At 42.4% G+C, this 22,610-nt stretch overlaps 1 protein-coding gene across 4 annotated transcripts in view; it reads right to left on the minus strand.

Annotated features, from left to right (window-relative positions):
• LRRC27 (leucine rich repeat containing 27) overlaps positions 1 to 22,095 on the minus strand; it is a 61,520-nt gene extending 39,425 nt beyond the window's left edge. Inside the window, exons 1-5 of one of the 4 annotated variants that reach the window (XM_005305317.3) lie at positions 21,958 to 22,095; positions 21,079 to 21,282; positions 18,880 to 19,112; positions 18,390 to 18,520; positions 14,267 to 14,325 (exon numbers count right to left, since the gene is read on the minus strand). In XM_005305317.3, coding sequence (XP_005305374.2) covers positions 14,267 to 14,325; positions 18,390 to 18,520; positions 18,880 to 19,092 — 403 coding nt within the window. In that variant the 5' untranslated portion in view covers positions 19,093 to 19,112; positions 21,079 to 21,282; positions 21,958 to 22,095. Of the gene's footprint in view, positions 1 to 14,266; positions 14,326 to 18,389; positions 18,521 to 18,879; positions 19,157 to 21,078; positions 21,283 to 21,957 lie in introns of all 4 variants that reach the window. The other 3 variants (XM_005305316.3, XM_005305318.3, XM_005305319.3) reach the window with 3 other exon arrangements.
• Positions 22,096 to 22,610: the final 515 nt, after the last annotated feature.

Consider the following 22,610-nt stretch of genomic DNA (forward strand, 5'->3'; position numbering starts at 1 on the left):
CCCAGTTCACAGGCTGTTCTCTGCAAAAGGAGGGGTTTCCTAGGGTGGAGGCCTGAGGCACCTTCATAGGTGAACCCAGGACCCATACCCTTGAGGAGGAAAAGGGAAAAGGCTGCAGCCATACCTCAAGACTGGGTTACATATATCAGTTAAATAATGACTTAATCGGCACCAGACATTTGGTCGGATAAGTCTCATGACTGGAATATTGGCATAGAAGGGTATAACTTGTTCAGGAAGGATAGACAGGGTAAAAAGGGAAGAGGTGTTGCATTATGCATCAATATATACATTTGTTCTGAGGTCCAGAAGGAGGTGAGAGACAGAACAGTTGAGAGTCTCTGGATAAAGATTAAAGGGGTGAAAAATAGGGGTGATGTCATAAGAGGTCTACTATAGACCACCAGGACCCGTAGTAATGGGAGATTAATTATCCAGACATTTCTTGGAAAAGTAACATGGCCAAACACAAAATTTCCAACAAGTTCTTGGAATGTACTGGGGACAACTTTTTGTTTCAGAAGACGGAGGAAGTAACCCAGGGGACAGCCATTTTAGACTTGATTCCGATCAACAGGGAGGAATTGGTAGTGAATATGAAGGTGGAAAGCAATTTGAATGAAAGTGATCATGAAATGATAGATTTCATGATTCTAAGGAAATGAAGGAGTAAGAGCAGCAGAAAGGACAATGGACTTAAAAAAAAGCAGACTTCAATAAACTCAAAGAACTAGGTTCCATGGGAAGAAAATCGAAGGGAAAAAGGAGCTCAAGAAAGCTGTCAGTTTCTCAAGGAGACAAATATCAAAGGCAAAACTGCAAATGAGCCCAATGTGAAGAAACGATAGGAAGAATAGTAAGAGGCCAATATGGCTGTATCAGGAGCTCTTTAATGACCTGAAAATCAAAAAGGAATCCTACAAAATTTGGAAACATGGACAAATTGCTAAAGAGGAGTACAAAAGAACCGCACAAGCATATAGGGACAAAATCAGAATGGTCACAAAATGAGTTACACCTAGCAAGGAACATAAAAGGCAATAAAAAGAAGTTCTTTAAATACATTAGGAATGGGAAAGATACAGGAAAGTGTAGATCTTTTACTTAGCAAGGAAAGCAAGCTAATAACTGATGACATCAAGAAGGCAGAGGTGTTTAATGCCTATTTTACTTCAGTCTTCACTAAAAAGGTTAATGGTGACCAAATACACAAAACAAATAATATTAAACTATAAGGGGAAAGAAATGCAAGCCAAAATAGGGAAAGAACAGGTTAAAGAATATTTAGATAAATTAGATATCTTGCAGTTAGCAGGGGTTGACAAAATTCATCCTAGGGAACTTAATGAACTAGTTGAAGTAATCTCAGAAGTGTTAGCAATTATCTTTGAGAATTCATGGAGGACAGGTGAGGTCACAGAGGACTGGAGAAGGGCAAACATAATGCCTATCTTTAAAAAGGGGAACAAAGAGGATCCAGAGAATTACAGACCAGTCCGCCTAACTTTGATATCTTGAAAGATACTGGAACAAATTATGAAGCAATCAATTTGTAAGAGGATAATAAGAACACAAGAATGGTCATACTGATCAAATCAATGGTCTAGCTAGCTCAATATCCTACTTGTGAGGAGATGAACAGAATAGGGTAATTATCAAGTGATCCATCCCGTCGTCCAGTCCCAGCTTCAGGCAGTCAGAGGTTAACGGACACCCAGAGCATGGGGGTGCCTCCCTGACCATCTTGACTAATAGCCATTGATGGACCTATCTTCCATAAACTTATCTAATTCTTTTTTTAACCCAGTTGTACTTTTAGCCTTCACAACACCCCCTGGCAATTAGTTCCACAGGTTAACTGTGTGTTGTGTGAAGAAGTACTTCTTTATGTTTGTTTTAAATCTGCTATCTATTCATTTCATTTGGTAATCCCTGGTTATTGTGTTAAGTGAAGGGGTAAATAACACTTTCTTATTCACTTTCTCCACACCATTCATGATTTTATAAACCTCCATCATATTCCCCCTTAATTATCTCTTTTCTAAGTTGAACAGTCCCAATCTTTTTAATCTCTCCTCATAGGAAGCTGTTCCACACCCCCTAATCATTTTTGTTGCCTTTCTTCGTGCCTTTTCCAATCCTAATATATCTTTTTAGAGATGGGGTAACCAGAACCACACGCAGTATTCAAGGTGTGAGCCTACCATTGATTTATACAGTGGAATTATGATATTTTCTGTCTTACTATCTATCCCTTTCCTAATGGTTCCCAACTTTCTGTTAGCTTTTTTGACTGCCACTGCACATTGAGCAGATGTTTGCAGAGAATTATCCATGATAACTCCAATAGGGTAATAAGGAATAACCAGCAAGGATTTGTCAAGAACACATCATGCCAAATCAATCTAATTTCCTTCTTTGACAGGGGTACTGGATAGCGGGGAAGCAGAAGATGTAAAATATCTTGATTTTAAAAAGATTTCTGACACAGCACCAGATGACATTCTCATAAGCAAACTAAGGAAATGTGGTCTAGAAGAAATTATAATAAGGACACAGTGCACAACTGGTGCACAACTTGTTGAAAGACTGTACTCAAAGAGTGGGTTATCAACAGTTTGCTGTCAAACTGGGAAGGTGTATGTAGTAGGATCTCATAAGGATCAGTCCTGGGTTTGGTACTGTTCAATATTTTCATTAGTGACATGGATAATGGAGTGAAGAGTACGCTTATTAAATCTGTAGATGACACCAAGCTGGGAGGGGCTGCAAGCACTTTGGAGGACAGGATTAGAATTCAAAACTACCTTGACAAACTGGAGAATTGGTCTGAAGTCAACAAGATGAAATTCAATAAAGGTCTCTCCCTCCACGCAATTGCTAGAAATAATGAAGTATCATAAGAACATAAGAATGGCCATACTGGGTCAGACGAATGGTCCATCTAGCCCAGTACCATGTCTTCCAACAGTGGCCAATTCCAGGTGCCCCAGGGAGAATGAACAGAACAGGTACTCATCAAGTGATCCATCCACTGTTGCTCATTCAGAGCTTCTGGCAAACAGAGGCTAGGGACACCAATCCTGGCTAATAGCCATTGATGGACCTATCCTCTATGAACTTACCTAGTTCTTTTTTGAACCCTGTTAGTGTCTTGACTTTCACAACATCCTCTGGCAAGGAGTTCCACAGGTTGATTGTGCCTTGTGTGAAGAAATACTTCCTTTTGTTTGTTTTAAACTTGCTGCTTATTAATGTAATGTGGTGACCCCCTAGTTCTTGTATTATGAGAAGGAGTAAATAATACTTCCTTTTTTCACTTTCTCCACACCAGTCATGATTTTATAGACCTATCATATCCCGCCTTAGTCATCTCTTTTCCAAGATGAAAAATCCCATTCTTATTAATCTCTCCACATATGGAAGCTGTTCCATACCCTTAATCATTTTTGTTGCCCTTTTCTGTACCTTTTCCAATTCCAATATATCTTTTTTGAGATGAGGCGACCACATCTGCATGCAGTATGCAAGATGTGGGCGTACCAGGGATTTATATAGAGGCAATATGATATTTTTTGTCTTATTATTTATCCATTTCCTAATGACTCCCAACATTCTGTTAGCTTTTTTGACACATTTTTAAAGTAAGAGAAAATGGCACATAACTGTCTCCTGCTGCTACGTAAATATCATCCAAAACTGAGTTGTTCACTGTATCCTTATTTACCTGCTGCATTCTAATGATTTTGAGAAGAGACATACTGTTTACATCAGCCTAAAGCTACAGTTACATAAGTATTCTATCTATTCTAGCTTGAAACAGACTGTATAAAATGACTAGTGATACCCATTTAGCAGCAGAAAAAAACAAAACAAAAAAAGATTTAATGCACCATCTCCGAATACAGTTTTCACCAGATGGTACCTGGTGTCTGTTGTCATCAATGCATAAGATAAACAACATTATCTAGGCAGAATCCATCCATATTCATATTTGTCAAGGAATATTTCCATAATAAAATATTTGTAGTTATCAAAAAGACACCATAACATTCAGTACTAGTAGGAAATTAGAATTTTATAACACACAGGTTTATCAAAAACTATATTTTTATACTAGAGTTGCCTGCCATCTAATAAATGCAAGTCTTTAATGTTGTAGTAGGGCTCTCTATGAGCTGAGGGGTGAAAACATTATTTACAATGAATACTACAAATCAGTATACTGTAATGTAAATTAAAATACAAATATTCAGTGGTATGTCATAAGTGTGAGATATTATTAACAAAAGTGTATAAAACATTTAGTGCACAAAAACTAAACACTGTGTTGTGCTGTTGGCTTTATGAAAAAATATATCCCAAACAGCTGAAATATCTGCATTTCTGTTTCTCTAACAAACAAGCATTCCCAAAGCCCTAAGCAACCATGCCCACTGCCTTCAATACTGCACTGATAAGTAATACTGAGATTTAAAGAATACAAAACATTTTATATATCTGTTTGCAGTGTTGTTGTAGCTGTTTTGGTCCCAGAATATGAGTGAGACAAGGTGGGTGAGATAGTAACTTTTATTGGACTTTCTTTGGCTGATGGAAAGGACAAGCTTTCAAGCTTCACAGAGCTCATTCTCAGGTCTGGGGAAGGTAACCAGAGTGTCCAAGCTAAATACAAGATGGGACAGATTGTTAAGCATGGTTAACACATTATAGGAGACCACTTAAAATGAAGTGGGCAATTAACACCTCTGCAGTCACAGGACAATGGAGAGTTAGTAGGCAGCAGGGTGTGTTACAAATTGTTGTAATGGGCCATGTGACAAAGTGGGACTCATCACCACGGCGCCTCCTGCTGGCTGTCCTGGGAATTAGCTCTCACCCCTTCCAGTCCACCTTCAGCTAGTGGTGTCACGCCTGCCCTCACTGCTGTCTCCACGCTTTGGACCCGCGTCACTCCCTAGACTGCAGTGTCCTCTTCTGGGTAGGGGCAAACTGCAGTCTGGATACTAGCCACTCTCTTCATTGGCAAGTGGGGTGCAGGGGGGGGACGCTCCCAGGCCTGCCCGCTACTCTGGGTCCTGACCCAGGGACCCTATAGCCGGCAGTCACCTACTGCCCTCCTCCAACCTGCTTCCTTTATTCCCTGGGCCACTTCCCCTGTAGCCCTAGCACCCTCTCAGCCCCTGTAGCAAGGCCCCAGCCTGACAGTGGCCTGCCAGCAGCTTACACGCACCTGACCAGCACTGCTCTATGGCACTTCTTCAGGCAGCCAGTCCTCCTCCCTTGCTTTCCAGGGAGAGTCTCCCTACTGTCTTCCTCCACTGCTCAGCAGCCCCTTTTTATATGGGCCAGCCTGGCCCTGATTGGATGTTCCAATAAAGCTTCTCCTGATTGGCTGGCACTATAAGCCTTTTCCTCATTGGCTGCCTCCAGCAGCCTCCCCAGGGTGGCTTTACCCCTTATCTACAAGTGGGCAGCCACCCCACCGCAGGCCATAAAACCAATGTCTCTGGTACTTGGTTTTTAGTGTCTTTTGAAGGGGTTGTGCTGGTTTCCTTTGAGGACAATGACTGAGAGCTCAGATATGGAGCGATCACTTTGTGAAAACTGTTTGCCCATGGGTGATAAGGTCTTTGATTACTATTCTGTGACAGTTCATTCCATAGCATACAAGATACACAAATAAGATAACTCAGGCAGACCCAGCATATCTGGCCATGATACTCTTACTGAAAGAATACACCTCTACCCCGATATAACGTGGCCCGATATAACACGAATTCGGATATAACACAGTAAAGCAGCACTCCAGGGGGGTGGGGCTGCGCGCTCCGGCAGATCAAAGCAAGTTCGATATAACGCGGTTTCACCTATAACGCGGTCAGATTTTTTGGCTCCCGAGGATAGCATTATATTGGGGTAGAGGTGTATTAGGACTCATACTCAAACCAGTCACCACCCAAAAGGCCAGTTTCCTCCAGGACACAACCAACTTCTTCCAGAAACTCTGCACCATTAACAACCTCCCTCAGAACACCATCAATATCACCTCCATATACACCATGACAGCATCGTTGCCTGCCTTCAACACCCCAAACACGTTGCCAAACTCATCCATTTCATCCTCATCCATAACAACTTTACATTTAATAGTAAACACTTTGTCCAAACCATGGTGCCGTCAGATGTTGGCTGTGTATGTGTTCCCTCTGTGTACTGCACTGGCTCTGGCCAGACAGCCCGGACAACAGGCTTCAATCAAATCGCCCAAAAGACCCAAGACTCAGTTTCAGTACTGAAGGCACACGGCCAGGTTTATTGTCAGCAAAGCACAGTTACTCGTATCCTGTAGACTTTACAGGACCAGTAACACATGTATGCCTGTTACAATGGACCAGCTCAATCAGTGGCAGGACTTTCCACTGCCCCCTAGGCTAGACAAAGACACTCTCTCTGAGACTTTATTTTATACACCAATACAAACAAATTACGTATTGCCCCTCTGACGTAGTTAGTTACTGCCCCCTGACATGGTTTGTTATCACACATTACCTTGTACATGTTGGCTCGATCAAAACATCTTTATCCATTACATTGGCATCCTGACCTTATCTTTAAGAGAGGTCAACGTGTTCCTGTTATCTTTGGGGAATGTGTGTGTACCATACTTGGTATCGGGGTGTTCTGGTACCACCCTTCTGGAATGTGTCTGCGTGAGTGTCCTGTACCTAGCACTTCTCAGGAATGTGTAGGTTTTTGCAATACCAGCCCTGTTCTTGCCAGATTTGGTGAGCCTGCACGCAGGCAGAGCCTGACTTCTGCTCACAATTTGAATTTTGCTAACTTTGCTTTATATTAGCAGGGCTTGACCACTACTTTAGTTCAGGCCTCAGGCCTCATACCGGGCCTCTGATCCAAGGCGTCATGTCTCAGGCTCTCTTTCTACTACACATGGGAACAGTCATTGGCACTAGGATGACTCCCCAATATGCCACTCTCTTTATGAGTCATCTCAAAGAAGAATTTCTGGAAGAACTTTCGTTCTCTGGACAAATGACCTAAACTCCCTCATAAATTTACACCATAATTTCAACCACCAGCCATCCATCAAACTCTAGAACTCCCACACCAGAATCAAATTCCTGGACACCACAATCAGTTTGAATCATGGGACCCTACAGATAACGAATGACAAGAATCATGGATCACCACCACCACGGATCACCACACTTATCTTCACAGATCCAATAATCACCCCAAACATACTAAGAAATCTGTTACCATCAGATACCACAGAACACATTCCAAGGAGATAGTCCAGAATACACATTTTAACACACTTAAAACTGTGTTCAGTAAACCAGGACACTCCACCAAAGATGTAGAACACATCATGGAATGGGCCACCCAATACCCCAGGAGAAGGTGCTTCAATACAGGGGTAGGGAAAAGCCCTCAAGGACCACACACAACTAGTTGTCCCCTACTACTTCACATGGGGTATCGTCAAACAACTACAAACCATTCTTTATGGGGACCACATCCTAAAAGAAATCTTTCCTGAACCCCACTTCTGGCCTTCAGAACAATCCCCTATCCTCACCAAGCTCATCATTAGAAGCAAGATCCCCACAGACCAGGATACACCAACTCAAAGTGGCACCAGGCTCTGCCAGAACAATAGATGCAAAACCTGAAGACATAGCTCCACAGCTACGATGAATACCCCCTGCAACATACCTTTCAAAAACCAGGGGTCCTACACATGCCTTTCAGAACATGTGTACCTCATCCAGTGCATCAAATGTCCCAATAACGACTATGTGGGTGAAACCACATAATCACTACTCTTTCAAATGAACTCACAGAGAAAAATGATAAAAGACAAAAATACCCTATCACTCTTGGGCAAACACCTTTCACAAAGCGATCACTCCATATCTGATCTCTCAGTTCTCATCCTCAACAGAAAACTGTACCACACTTTCAAAAGACAAGCCAGGAAACTTAAATTCAAAACTCTGCTAGACACTACAAACAATGGACTTAAGAGATACTGGTTTTATGGCCTATTACAACAATTTATAACACACCTTGCCGCCTACTAATCCTCCATTGCCCTACAACTGCAGAGGTGCTAATTGCTCACATCATTTTAAGTGGTCTTCTACAACAACCTGTCTCACCTTGTATTTAGCTTGGACACTCTGATTACCTTCCCCAAACCTGAGGAAGAGCTCTGTGAAGCTCGAAAGCATGTCCTTTCCACCACCCAAAGGTGGTCCAATAAAAGATACTACCTCACCCACCTTGTCTCTCTCATTTTATATATCTAACTATCTAAAAAAAAAATCAAAATTTGCTGAATGAACTACAATTACCAAAATGCCTTTACATATAGTTATGATTTACAGATTAGAAAATTACTTAAAATAATCATAATATAGAATGTAGAAGTGAAGCAACAATATTGTCATCAAAAAGAAAGTGTTGAAAATGTAATTGATGAAGTTCTATTTGGGTTAGTTTCGTACTGAGAAATCAAATCTATTTTTAAGCAGAAGTGATTAGAATGATTCATAAGAATTGATATCTTCTGTACCAGAAGAATGGAATCTACTTTTTTTATTTTGTTGGAGACCACTGTAACTTGATGATGCTTGTCTCTATATATACACAGGAGAAACAGAATTATAAAGGTTAGAGCTAGAAAAGACCTATTAGATCATCTAATCTACCCCCATGCCAAAGCAAAATTAAAAGAGAAAAAATGTTAAAAAGTGGGTTAACAAATGTGTTTCTCTAAAACTAGGAATATTCACTGACATGCAGTTTCACAGATCCCAAGGCCAGAAGGGACCATTGTGATCATCTTGACATCTGGTATAACACAGGCTATAGGACTTCCCCAAAATAATTCTTAGCGCATATCTTTTAGAAAAACATCCAATTTTGATTTAAAAATGGTCAGTGTGACATTACACTCCATATTCTTTATTGAAATATGCTTATGATATGGCTTTGACATAACTGAGATGTACTTTATGCAAGATGGCTCATGTAAGGTATCATTAGAAAGGTTGTGATTTGTGGAATGTGTTTATCCAATTTGTATGCATATATCATTTTTGTATCTAAGCTGGGAATATTGACCATGTCTCTGTATTTCAAATGTGCTACGTTGGATGAGGCCAAACAATGTTAGTGCCTTACTGAGGAAATGCACACAAGCATAAGGATTATCCAGGAACTGTGTGCAATAGAAACCTCTCAGAGATAGCTTGACACAATGGGAACTGTTTGACCCAGGTCAGATAGCTCTATATAGTGGGAACTGTTTGACCCAGGTCACAGCAAAAAAAGCTTTCCAGCAAGTGGGGGGAAGGTATTAGAGGGAGAATGACAACATGAGAGGGCCTCCCTCTCCCTATAACAACACACTTGAAAACACCTGAGGAACAAAGACTGAACTGTGGGAAGTGATGGTCCCAGACTGGAAGGCATTTTAGCCTGTGTAAGAAAACCTGAGAAAGCCAAGGCAACTTGTACCTTAAGAATCTGCCAGCCTGTTTATCACTCAGGGTGAGAACTTGCTAATTTGTATCCTACCTATCTAGTGTGTTAAGCGCAGTCTGTGGCTTTTGTTTATTTCCTAATTTATTTACTATTTACTGCTTTGTTCTGTTTGCTATCCCTTTAAACACGTTAAATCTACCTTTTGTAGTTAATAAACTTATTTTGTTTATTATTAAACCCAGTTTATGTAATTTCTAATGGGGGGGGGAAAGTCATGCATATCTCTCTTCACATTGAGGAAAAAGGCAGATTTTTTATGGGCTCGCGCTGTGCAGATTTTCTGTACAGCGCAAGACAGTATTATTTTGGGTTTATCTCCCAAAAGGGGTGTGCGCGTGAGTGCTGGAGGAGTCCTCTCACACAGAGCCACTGCAGTCTATGGCTGCAGCTGGGTATGGCCCTACCTGTGTGTGTGTGCTGCAAGAGAGCCTAATTCAGCAAAACAGGAAGTGGGAACCCAGGCTGGTGGAGCAGGAGAGGCTCAATGAAATCCCAGAACATCAGGTAGCATCCCAGAAGGGGGTCCAACCCATCACAGTCAGTGACAAAAAATCCACCACAATATTGTTCCAATGGTTAACTACTCTCTGTTAAAAATGTACACCTTATATGCAGGTACTGGGGTAGGGCAGAAAGGGTTGGAGGAAGTAGATAAGTGAGCCACTAATCATAGACTCATAGACTTTAGAAGATCATAATGGTCCCTTCTGACCTTAATCTGACCTCCTGCACAACACAGGCCACAGAATCTCACACACCCACTCCTATAACAAACCCCTGACCTATGTCTGAGCTATTGAAGTTCTCAATTTGTGGTTTAAAGACTTCAAGGTGCAGAGAATCCTCCAGCAAGTGACCCGTTCCCCACGCTGCAAAAGAAGGCGAACCCCCCCCCCCACACACACACACTGCACTGATCATTATTTCCAGAACTTCTTTCTTGGATACAGTAGTTATACAAATTGCATGTCATCTACAAAAGTGATGATTTGCTAATGTAGAAATAGCATTTAAACTAACATATTCAAGAGACAACATATCTTGAAATGACCTTTCAACATGGCTGCTAAGCAAGTACTAATGGAAGTGGAATACTTGAGGTGAGATATGGGCCTACTATTATCTGCATAGCCAAAATATTCCCACCAAAGAAATGCTATTGCATACAAATCACATTAGCTAGACAGTGGAAGCCAATACATTTGTCATGCATATGTAAGCAGAGTCAGAATGAGCTCTCCCCTGACATCTGGTGGTGGGCTGTGGAAAAGGACTTCAGGGGCTGATTTCGTTTGCATGGGCACGCCCACCCTGCCTAGCTGATGGGACTGCTTGCCCAAATGGTCACTTTGGCTGCTGTGGAATCCCCAGTCTCTTTGTTATTGGGGCAGGAGTAATAAAGTGTTGTTATACTGGTTATGTGACTCAAGGACAGTAGAACTGTACTTAGCATTTTATGACTGAGAGACTCACCCTCAACTAAGCAGCACTCACTAGGCAAGGGACCTGGGTTCCAAAGCTCAGTGAATTGAGAGGGGTTGGGGACAGGTATTTGTAGAGCCTTTTGAGGGCCCTAAACACCCCTTTGAACCCTTCTCTTCCCCTCTTCCTCCACTGTGTAATACCAGAACTAAGTTTGACTCAATTAGGAGTCTTGTTACATGCTACAGAGCTGAAATCACTAATACTTAGGACTAAGCATTAGAACTACTGTGGGCTAGTGGTTCTGATGCAAGAAGACTATCCAGGTGCACCAGCAGTGAGGCTCCTCTAACAACAGCTGAAATCACTGAGAGCTGTGTTAAGTAGGGGAGGCCTGAAGACATATTGGTGAGTGGCTAGCAGGACAGCTGGTGGAGAGGCATGGCTAGTGGAGAGGCTAGCAGAGTGGTGTGGCCAGCTGGTGGAGAGGCGAGGCTAGCAGAACCCCACAGAGAGGCATGGCAATCAGCAGTCGAGGAGCTGAGCAGCGGAGAGTGTAAAGTACCTCTATACCTCCCCCCGCTTCCACTCGGGCTGTGAGGTGAACTCTGCAGATGAACTTCTGAACTCTGGGGCTGCACTGACCAAGGACAGCAACTGTGGGTTGGGTGACTTTTGGATTGCTGGACTTAAGACCCTGAGGGGAAAAGGACACTGCCAAACTTACTTGGGGGTGGGTCTTTTGCTCATGGTTTGTGTTATGAATCCTGTTTGTGGTGTTTCCCCAACATAATGCCGCATTGTTTCCCTCCTTTATTAAAAGGCTTTTGCTACACTCAGACTCTGTGCTTGCGAGAGGGGAAGTATTGCCTCTTAGAGGCACCCAGGCATAGGTGGCGAGTTATATTCCCACGTGGTGCTTGGGCACCAGCAATATTCAGAGCCCAGGAGTCCAGCTCCACCAATATTTGGGGCCAGGTGTCCCCCCTGACCCCCTCTTGCTGCCCCCGCCCCCTGCTCGCCTTTCCGGGGCCCCAGAGCAGAGAGTCACTGTCTCTTCCGTACAGCTCTATGCTGCCTCCCTGCAGCAACTGCTGCAACAGGTAGGGTGACCAGACGTCCCAATTTTATTGGGACTATCCCGATATTTACTTGTTTGTCCCGCATCCCGACCGATGTTCCGAATTGTCCCGATATTTTGTGCTCCAGCGCACAGGCAGAGGGGGTTCACGCCCCACCTGCCCCAACTCCGCCCCCTCCTTCCCCCATTGGATCCCTCCCCAAATTCCCACCCTTGCCCCGCCCCAGCCCCGCCCCCTCACTGCCCCATTGAATCCCTCCCCAAATCCCCGCCCTGGCCCTGCCTCTTCCCCAAGCACGCCACATTCCTCCTCCTCACCCCTTCCTCCCAGGCTTGTGCTAATCAGCTATATGGCGGCGCAAGCACTGGAGGAGGGGGGAGAAGCAGGATGTGGCAGCCAGCTCAGGGGAGGTGGAGGCGGAGCAGAGGTGAGCTGGGGGGGGGGGTGGACGGGGCATGGAGCTGTCGGTGAGTGCTCAGCCACCACCAATTTTTCCTATGCTCCGGCTTTTCTTTCTTTTTTTTTTTTTCCCCCGCCGCCACCAGCTCTTGGTTTTTGTTTTGTTTTTTCTCTGCCGGCATCCCCCTCCACCCATTTCCCGATATTTCACATCTCTCATCTGGTCACCCTAGTCACAGGGTCCTAGTGCCCCCCAGCTCAACTGCCAGGGCAGACTGACTGAGACTGCCCTTCCACCTCAGACCCTTCCCTTTTCCGGCGGGATCCTCCAGCAGCACAGCCCCCCTCCCCCTGCAGTCACCGCTCCTGCCCCATACTGGGCAAGGAGGCAGCCCCATCCCTCACCCCCACTGAGGCTACAGTCAGGGGCAACAGCAGGGGAGGAGGCGCACGCAGCGCCCCCCGGCACCCGCCACGGGGGGAGGCGAGGGAGATTCCTGGACCTGAGAGGGGCCCTAGGAGCACATGCAGTGACAGTGGTGGGGGTGAGTGTGCTGCTGGGAGGGGTGGGAAAGGGGGGCTCCTCCCCCAGAGCTTGCTGCTGCCGGCAGAGAAAGGGCTGGAGGAGTCCCCATCTCTGGTGCCTGTCCTGGAGCACCTCAAACTCATCCCCAGCCCTGCCCCACCCCAGAGCCCACACCCCTGGCCAGAGCTTTCACCCCCCCACTGCACCTTCAACCCTCTACCCTAGCCCTAAGCCCCTCCAACACCCCAAACACCTTATCCCCAGCCCCAGTCAGAGCCCTTATCCCCCTGCACTCCAACCCTCTGCTCCAGCCCTGAGCTTCTCTAACACCCCAAACCCCCCAGCCCCAGACAGAGCCCTCACCCCCAACACCCCTACTCTCGCCCTGAGCCCCTCCCACACCCCACAGCCCTCACCTGTAGCCACACCCCACAGCCCTCACCCCTGCACCCCCTCCCATCCCCAAACTCCCTCCCAGAGCCTGCACCCTGCATCCCAATCCCATGCCCCAGCCTAGGGCCTGCACCCCAGACCTCCTCCCCCACCCAAACTCCCTCCCAGAGCCTTGGGCAGGTGGGGGGCGGAGTTTGGGGGGGGGTTCTGGGCACCACCAAAATTTCTACAAACCTGCCACCCCTGCACCCAGGGGGGTGGTATGTAATTGTCCTAGGTCAGTGGGTGGGGGCTTGAGCTGGTTTTGCATTGTGTTATTGAAAAGGACCCCCAGATACTGAATCCGGACCTTGTTGCTGCCAACTCTGGCGGGCAGAAGGGTTATACATATAATACATATTTTACATGGTTTACTGTTTTTGGTTTGTGTATGTTAAGTCACGCTAAATTACTGAATCCATATATACAGAAATATTTCATATGTGATAAATGTAGCCTTCAAAGAATACACTTGCTTAAATTTCAAACTCTCTCATTCTGTTCAGATTCTTCAGTCCAACTGTTCTTCTAAAAGCATTCCAGGTCACTTTCCCCCTTTTTTTGATGATGCAAGTTAGGTAGATATATAATTACTCAGTTTGTATAGGATCTTTGGACATGCAATTTTGTGGGTACAATTTTAGAGGTCACTTTTGAAAATGTATTTGTCATCATTAAATTTCTGTGCAACAAATATTCGCTATAAAACAAGAAGCTATCTTTGGTTATATTTAGCTACTTTGCTATACAGTATTAATCCTGACTAGAGCATTACATGGAAAAAGTCAAAGTCTGCTAGGATTTCTGGGGGAAAAAATTAAGTACTTACCAAGCTCCACTGGCAGCCTTTTTATAGGATTTCTTTCTAAAAGTAAAGTTTTCAGTTGCCTTTGTAATAAAACAAAAATAGTAACAATTGTAAAAGCAAAATTAAAGTGCATTGTTAAAACACAAAAACAGGTCACTTTTTTTTGTTCGTTAATTTTTCTTGCCTTTGTTTCCTACCATGCTAATGATATCTGAAGGAAATGGGATGCTTCCCCACAGCTACCATCAACGCTCAACTATGGCTTGTGTATCTCAGTGATTCAAGGTCTCATGGCCTGATGTCTGCTTTCAAATGTAAGCTATTGTTGCATACCATTTCAATATTTTATGTTTCCTGCTTTTTAAAAAAAAAACTGATTATTTTTGGTAGCGCCACCTACTATTAAGGTTGTCAGACACTTCCATTATAAGATGTGGTTTTCAATTGGATTATAACTTTGTCAAAATTTAAACATACATGTACAGGCAACCTTAATTCTGGCATTTCCTAACATCTGATCACTTGACTTTGTAACCTTAATAACATTCTTTTAACATAGATATTATATGCAAACAAAACTAACAGTTTCTTAGACTACATTTTTTCCAAATAGACAAGGCATTATCAGTACTCTATTTTCAATGGGTTTTCCCTTACAAAATTGACACCAAGTTTGATGAATGAAAATGATAGAACTAACTTATATTGTTAAGATACGACAAAACAAAAAGAAGTTTGGTGGTTTCAACACCACCTTTGTTTATCTCTTTTTAAAAGTTTTAATTTATCATATGCATTTTCACAGCCACTTAATTTTAAAGAAAAATAAATTAAATTAAAACTTTTACATATCATACCCTTTTACATATTATTTTGTTTAATCGGACTATTCAGTTCAGTGAAAGACAATCACGTACTGTACTCCTAATTGATCCATGATTCCCTATGATTATTCACTCAGGGCCTAATCCAAAACCCACTAAAGACAATGTAAAGACTCCTATTGGCATCAGTTTGCTTTGGATCAGGCCTCAGGATCAGAAATAGACTTCGTTAATATGTCTGAATCCATTAAAATGATTAGAACAGAACAGAATACAATTACATGGATATAGTTGTTTTCCATATTTCCCATCAAATATGGAAAACAATGAGCTCGTGATATGGCATCCAGAATCATTGGCAGTATTTGACCCAACCTCAGTTTAACCATGCAAGATGCTCCCACTTTTGAAAATAAAAATAATAAATTTCTTAAAACAACATCAAAAGGTCAATGTTACAACTTAATCCAGGAAACATAATGAAATCAATTAAACAAACAGAAAAATCAAAACTCTTACACCAGAAGACAATACGGTGTGTAATGAAATGCTAAACTGTATTATATTGTTCAGCCACTAATAACTGTATTATACCATTCAGCATTAAGTGGTGCTATGTGTAACATACCTCACCTGAGAATACAACAGCTATACCTTGCCTTGCATTAAAGTATCTTAAAGAGAACACATCTTCATATCTCTCTCTAGGATGGAAGGTCTGTTACCAGTCCATAGCTGGCACATGAAAGGGGGCACCCTGAATCCATCCATATGTAACATCTGTTTGATTCTGGTATGCACTTCCATGTTTGTTAGCTTAAACTAGAAGCCTAATTTTTTTATATGTGTAAATTCCTCAATGTTACCATCAAAAGTTGTTATATAACAGGTTAGAGACAAAATTCTCTTTGAAATTAAAAGGGCTGCCAAGTCTTAAGGATTTACTATAAGGCCTGGTTTTGTGACGCATGGTCACAAGGATAACTAGTATCCCTTTTGGTTTATACTTTGTTTAATTGATTTCTGAGGTTCTCTGCTCCTTGTGAGATGAAAAAAATTGAACTTCCCTCACAACATAAGGCCAGATTTTGTGAGTTGAGAAGATCCTGGACCCAATGGAAGGGCTGAATACATCTGTAAAGTGTTGATGAATTTATTAGGTTTTACACTGTGAAAACTAAAAACTAAATCTAAAATTGGTTTTGGTCACACAGATTTTTAGTGAAATGGTAGTAAATGAACTGCTTGGTGTTAATATTTATAAACTGAAATCATTATAATTTTTAATCCTCCCCTTTATTGTTCATACTACATGCAATATTATCTCCCTCTAAACCATTACCTTTCAGTGACTGATCTGCCTCACTGACATATGCAACATACAAAGTAATATGAGAAACTGTCATACTTGCTTTACATTTTACCAGTTTTTTTAAGTCATTCAGTATGATAATCTAAAAGCTACAGTATGCAGCTGTTTCATTGTATTTATTCTTTTTAAAGTGCTGTATTATTTCTTAAACTCAAACACTAGCTACTGCACATAGCCCTGAATAAATGGACTGTGAGCATGGGAAGCCCAAAGGGTTAGTGAAGGATAAAATCTTTCATCCTGCTCCTACAGTGGCCTTTCCTGCAGCTACTCTTCCCAAAGACAGAGTTTCACTTACTGAATCCACTCAGCATACCCTCTCCTCTCAATTGGGGCACACAGAGCAACAGCTGAGATTACAGTCTCATGTGACTTCACTATTCATGTCATCCAAATAACCTCCAATAAATAATCGTCCAACAAAAATAGTAAGTCAAAGCCTGATATTCTTGAAAAATGAGGGGGGAAAAAAGCAGCAAAAATTGTGAAAGCAAACTTTAAAGCCATCTTTGTAAATCACAGAGAAAACGTATTGGGAAATGGGAATCTTTGCAAGTTTCCAGTAAAATAACCTGTCCCTTAACCATGTGTCTCAGTGATTATTGTGACCTGCCAGGACTATCTGCTGAAGCCCCTACAGTGCTTGCCTCCATGTCATGGTACATCTGGCACACTACTGACACCCTAAGGGTTTGGTGTACTCTGGCACCGATTAGCAACAATAATTACAACAAATTCTACTATAATATGGGGTAAGGATTAAATGAAACTCTACTAATGCAGTGGAATGCACAGTAATATCTCTCAATGTTTTATGCTGGGAGTTTTCAAAAAGTTAGCACTAGTGAGTGGTATATTACTTATATGAAGATACATGCACATACAGAGAGTTTACTAATCTCAAGACTCAAACAGAGATGTGTACACTGATGCATGGCAAATTTACATGACAGAAAATACTATTAATCCTGTCTTCCTTTTAAAAAAGTTATAATTTTAAAAAGGTACAAAACTTGACAATTTTCAGATTCATCGACTCATTTTTCTGATAATAAATTGATGATATAATGCTATACAAATCACATACAATAAATTGTGTTAAAATACCATTAAGCATCTTGTTTAAATAAAAAAGCCATGAAACTGTATTTTCCCTTTGGAAAATTATCCAACATCTCACTATTTTCAGAAGTTGCCTCTTCCCCTATAACTACAGTGTGGAAGCTAGGATTCCTTTTTGATCATAATAAGCAAACTCTTATTTAGCTCAATATTTCTTTTAATACAGAGATGAATTTAGTTTTTTTGTTCATGCCAATTTCATTGGTTTAATATTGCCAAAACTGTGGTCTTTGGCCTTTTCCATCACTAATACCTCAGAAAGTGACAAGGTATCACACTAGTTATCTCATACATGGAACTACTACACTAGTCTTCTCACTGCACTCATGACTTCCTGCCACTGTAATCATCATTCATTTCAGTATCTAGCTGTCAGGTTTATTTTTGTGTCCCTGCTCCACAGTACTCTTATGTCTCACCATGATTTACTCAGTTTATTTGATTGCTAATCCATTTTCACATGACCCAAGTTAGGATTTGAAACTATGAGCTTGGTTTATCTCTCAATTTTCTACTCCTCACAGCAGCGTAAACCAAACTCAATGGAAGTCAATAGAATTAAAATGGTGTAAAATTGAAATGAAAGGGGAATCAGGCCATACGCCTTGGGAGGTAAAAGGGTTTGTGTACAAATCTACTGCACTAGTTAGTTGTACTTGCTCATTTAGTTGAGCGTTATTAAATATAATTCTTGCTTACTGTTCTTCAGTTCTGACGTCAATATAGAACTAACCTGCATAAAAGCCTGAGAATAAGAAAATTACATTAGAGACAAATAGAGGAAGAATAATTTTTTGTTATATTATCAATACAATAAATGCCTTACTTGTGACATCCAATTCCAGGGGGAAGAGTTTTAATTTTGTTATACCGGAGATCCAGCCAAACAAGATTTGGCAGCTGCTGAAATAAATCCTTAGGAATTATGGCTAAAGCATTTCCTTCCAGATGCAAATGCTAATGTAGGAAAAATAAATATGTTTTAAAACCAGAATTAAAGTAGAATGCCTGTTACCTTAGCACGAAGATCATTACTGTGAAAACCCGAGTAAACTGAACTATAAACTATTCTAAAAATTACATTTTCATAAAACCATGAAGGAGATGATTGGTACAATCAGTTATATAAATTACACAAATGAATCATTTATTTAATTAAGTACTAGTTTTTAGAAAGCAGAGGGGAAAGAATCATAGCTAAGAATCTGTAGATTTTCCACTAACTCTAATGAGGGCAGTACTGGGCCCTTAATTGGTGCCTACAAAATTTAAGTCAAGTGTGTAATTAACAGAGTTACTCACAGCAATTTACTCACTTTAAGGTTGGGTAATTTGTATATTTCCTCAGTAAGATGCTGAAGTTTTTTCCTACTCAAATCTAGAGAATTTGAAGGAGTAGACAGTGTATCTTCAACTGTCTTCCTAATATCTTTTGATGAACTGGAACCAGATAGGTGTCTCCTTTTCTGATCTTCATTCTCTAAGTAATCACCACCACCACAAGACTCTTCAGAAAAGCTTTCATCCATTTGTTAGCAAACCTAAAATACTGACCCCATAATGCAAACTGATCATCTGAAGGTAAGTAATAAGCTGAGAACAAATAATAATAATAAAGAACACACGTAAGACAGGTTTCTTTTTTTGTGATATTTATTTCCCACATCCTCACTAGTGCTATGTGATACTTTAGAAGATCAGAAAATAATGAAATTATTCTATATTTTTACATACATTTAAAGGTAACAAAGGGAAAAAAGCATTGGGTTCATGCCTCTCTCATATCTGCACTCCTTATATCCTTCTCCCATACCTTTCCTTATATTTTGAATGTGTTCACATTTCTCATGTGCCACATGATCTCCATCTCCTCCAATGCACCTTAGTAAGTATATAGTAGCTGTTTCCCAGTGCCCTCTGTCCCCTCCAACTTTCCCTCCTCCCTCTGCCAACACCCACTTCTCCCTTTCTTACTAGTTCTAACTACCACAAAGTCATAAGCATTATAGGGTGCTCAAAATCCCTAAATGCCTGAAGTGCACCTATTTCTCTCTTTTAGGTGGTGGAGGGTACTTCCTAGTCCATCTCAAATAGACCCAGAACTCAGTGGACTTCTCTGCTTAAATTACCTCATCTGTAAATTGGGAATAATAATGCTCACTCATCTTTGTACAGATATTCAAGGGCCGTGAATGAAAAAATATTATATAAGTGCAATGTGATGTTATATAAAATCGTTTCTAACATCCTATGTCTAACTGCAGGAACATCTTAAGTATTTCTCTTTAACTTCTTTAATAATCTGTGGATATACAAGGCCTGATCCAATCCTGTTCATTTTAAAAGGAGAAACATGATCCAGTGACTAGACTGCTAGCCTGAGACTTAGTAGACTAGGGTACAATTCTCTGGTCTGTCACAGAAGTCCTCTGTGACCTTGGGCAAGTCACTTTGGCAATTTTTCAAAGGTGTTCAGCCACCAAAAAAAGCAGATAGACACCTACTGGAATTTTCAAAAGTGCCTAGCGAGGTTAGGTCCCTCCTTTTGAAAATCCCCTTAGTGCCTATCTGCATCTTTAGGCACCTAAGCACCTTTGAAAATCTGTGCCTTAGTTCCTCAACTGTAAAATAGGGATAATAATACTTCCCTACCTCACAGGGTCTGTGTCAGGGGTGGGGATGATAATAATGCTTTAAATGACTGGGAAGTGCTTATATACTATAGTGATGGCAGCAAAATAAGTACCCAAGACAATGAGAGCTGGGTTGACCCTCTAGTAAAAGTCCAGCAAAGGGATACAACTTAACTCTGTGTATATACAGTTCTTTGTAGAGAACTGACATTATATGTTGGTAATAATAGAATTATTTTATGAGAACAACTTTAACAACATTTTTGTGATAAAATTGTTCCTGTATTTTTTTCCTGAAGCCACAGTTACATTATACACTGCAGTTTGGTTTAGGGTAATTTAAATAATTTTGTTTGCCTAAAACAGGTTTTAAATATTCATGCATAAATTCCTGGGATTTTTATAATTGTTAACAATTGATCATTTAGAACATTTGTTTACAACATTATGTAGCCTCAAAGTTGAGTGTTTTGATTTAAAGAAAAACAAACAAGCTTAAAAAAATCTGAAAGCTTTTCCTTGTGCCTCTCCTGTTCCTCAAATGTCTGTGGCAACATTACATCATCTCCCATTTCTTATTTTGTTTGCTTGTCTGTTATTTTGTTTATGCATTCTTATTGCCATTGCAAAGTTGCTTGTATGTAGTTGTAATGCAATACTAACTGACAATTACAACAATACAAACCAAAAACCAGATCCTGCAAAACACGTATGTGTTTAACTTTATTGATTTGAGTAGTCCCATTGAAAGGAAATTAGTTAAGCATGTACATGTTTTAAGGACTGAGGCCTACGTATCTGAACTGTTTAACTTTTTTCCAACTTCCACTTCTTAGAAAAAAAATATGAAAAAGGCAAGATAACAATTATAATGCCCCTTACCTAAAAATGCCACAAGCCTCACTCACAGATTCATCTGAAAGTTTCCATTTCTTGTAATGAAGGATTTTGCGATGAAATTTAATAGCTCATTTACTCCTTACTCCAAATACAGGCACAGAAACACAGATGAACGTATTCTCCTCCCACACTGGTAAAAAGCAGGACTAACTCCACTGGAGTCAGCAGAAGCACACAGCTGTAAAACTGGTGTAAAGTGAGACCAAACAAGAATCAGGACCAGAGAGTTATAAGCCATACTGGCCTTTAAAATCACAAAAATCCTGACACTGTGGCAGTTTAAGCTGACCAACACCAGGACAATATTACTTCTGAGGTTTTAATACTTCATTTGTTAAACTGTGACCCTGAACTCAGCCCCAGCCAGTAAGGAGTCTCCCCTTCAGTTCAGGGTCAGGATTTGCTCCATTAGGACTGGTTTGCTCCTTGGGTTCCCACCTTTTAAATTACCCGCTGCAGGGCAGACCCACTCGCATAGGGACACAAGTGTCACCCTATAAATAGCATCACCTTGGGAAGCAGAAGTCGCCAAACAAATTCCTCAGGGATGTTTCGTTGGCCTGACATTATTTTGGGGGACAGGCAGCACAGCGTCCCAGGAGACTCTGTTCGCCCTATAGAAGATCCGGGGACGGGGAGAGGCATGGGGGGGGGGGGGAGACAGGGGGGCACCTTACCGGCATGACTGCAACCGGGCTGCAAGCCACCAAACGGCCCTGCAGGCTCCCCATCGGAGGAGTGGGGCAGATTCCCCACCAGCAGGCTCCTCCCCCGCCAGCTCCCCTCACCCCGCAGAGCATCTACCTGTCCCCTTCTCCCCAGAGCGCCCCCTCCCCCGATTCCAGCCCGGGGAGCTCTTACCTGCCGCCGCCCCCGGCTGCGAGCGGTCCCGGCTCCCTCGCTCCTTCTTTGTGCCGGGACCCAAGTGCAACAAACAGGCCCGGGCGGCAGCCGCAGTCTCCATAGCAACAGCCAAGCGGCTACCACCGGCCTAGGGCCCCGGAGCTGGGCTCAGGCGCACAATGGGGACTCGCATCCCACCCCCCACAACCCTCCTCCCCATCCAAAGCCCGCACAGCCACCGCCAACCCTCCCCGCGTGCCCCACAAACCATCTCCCCTGCCCAAACCCCACAAATCCACCCCTCCCCCAGACCCCACACAGCCACCCCAACCCTCCCTGTGCCCCACAAATCCCCCCTCCACCCAGACCCCACCCTCCCTGCACCCTCACAAACCCCACACAGCCACCCCAGCCCTCCCTGTGCCCCACAAATCCCCCCTCCACCCAGACCCTACCCTCCCTGCACCCTCACAAACCCCACACAGCCACCCCAGCCCTCCCTGTGCCCCACAAATCCCCCCTCCACCCAGACCCCACCCTCCCTGCACCCTCACAAACCCCACACAGCCACCCCAGCCCTCCCTGTGCCCCACAAATCCCCCCTCCACCCAGACCCCACCCTCCCTGCACCCTCACAAACCCCACACAGCCACCCCAGCCCTCCCTGTGCC

Source organism: Chrysemys picta, chromosome 7 (assembly GCF_011386835.1).
Source record: "Chrysemys picta bellii isolate R12L10 chromosome 7, ASM1138683v2, whole genome shotgun sequence".
NCBI lineage: Eukaryota > Metazoa > Chordata > Testudines > Emydidae > Chrysemys > Chrysemys picta.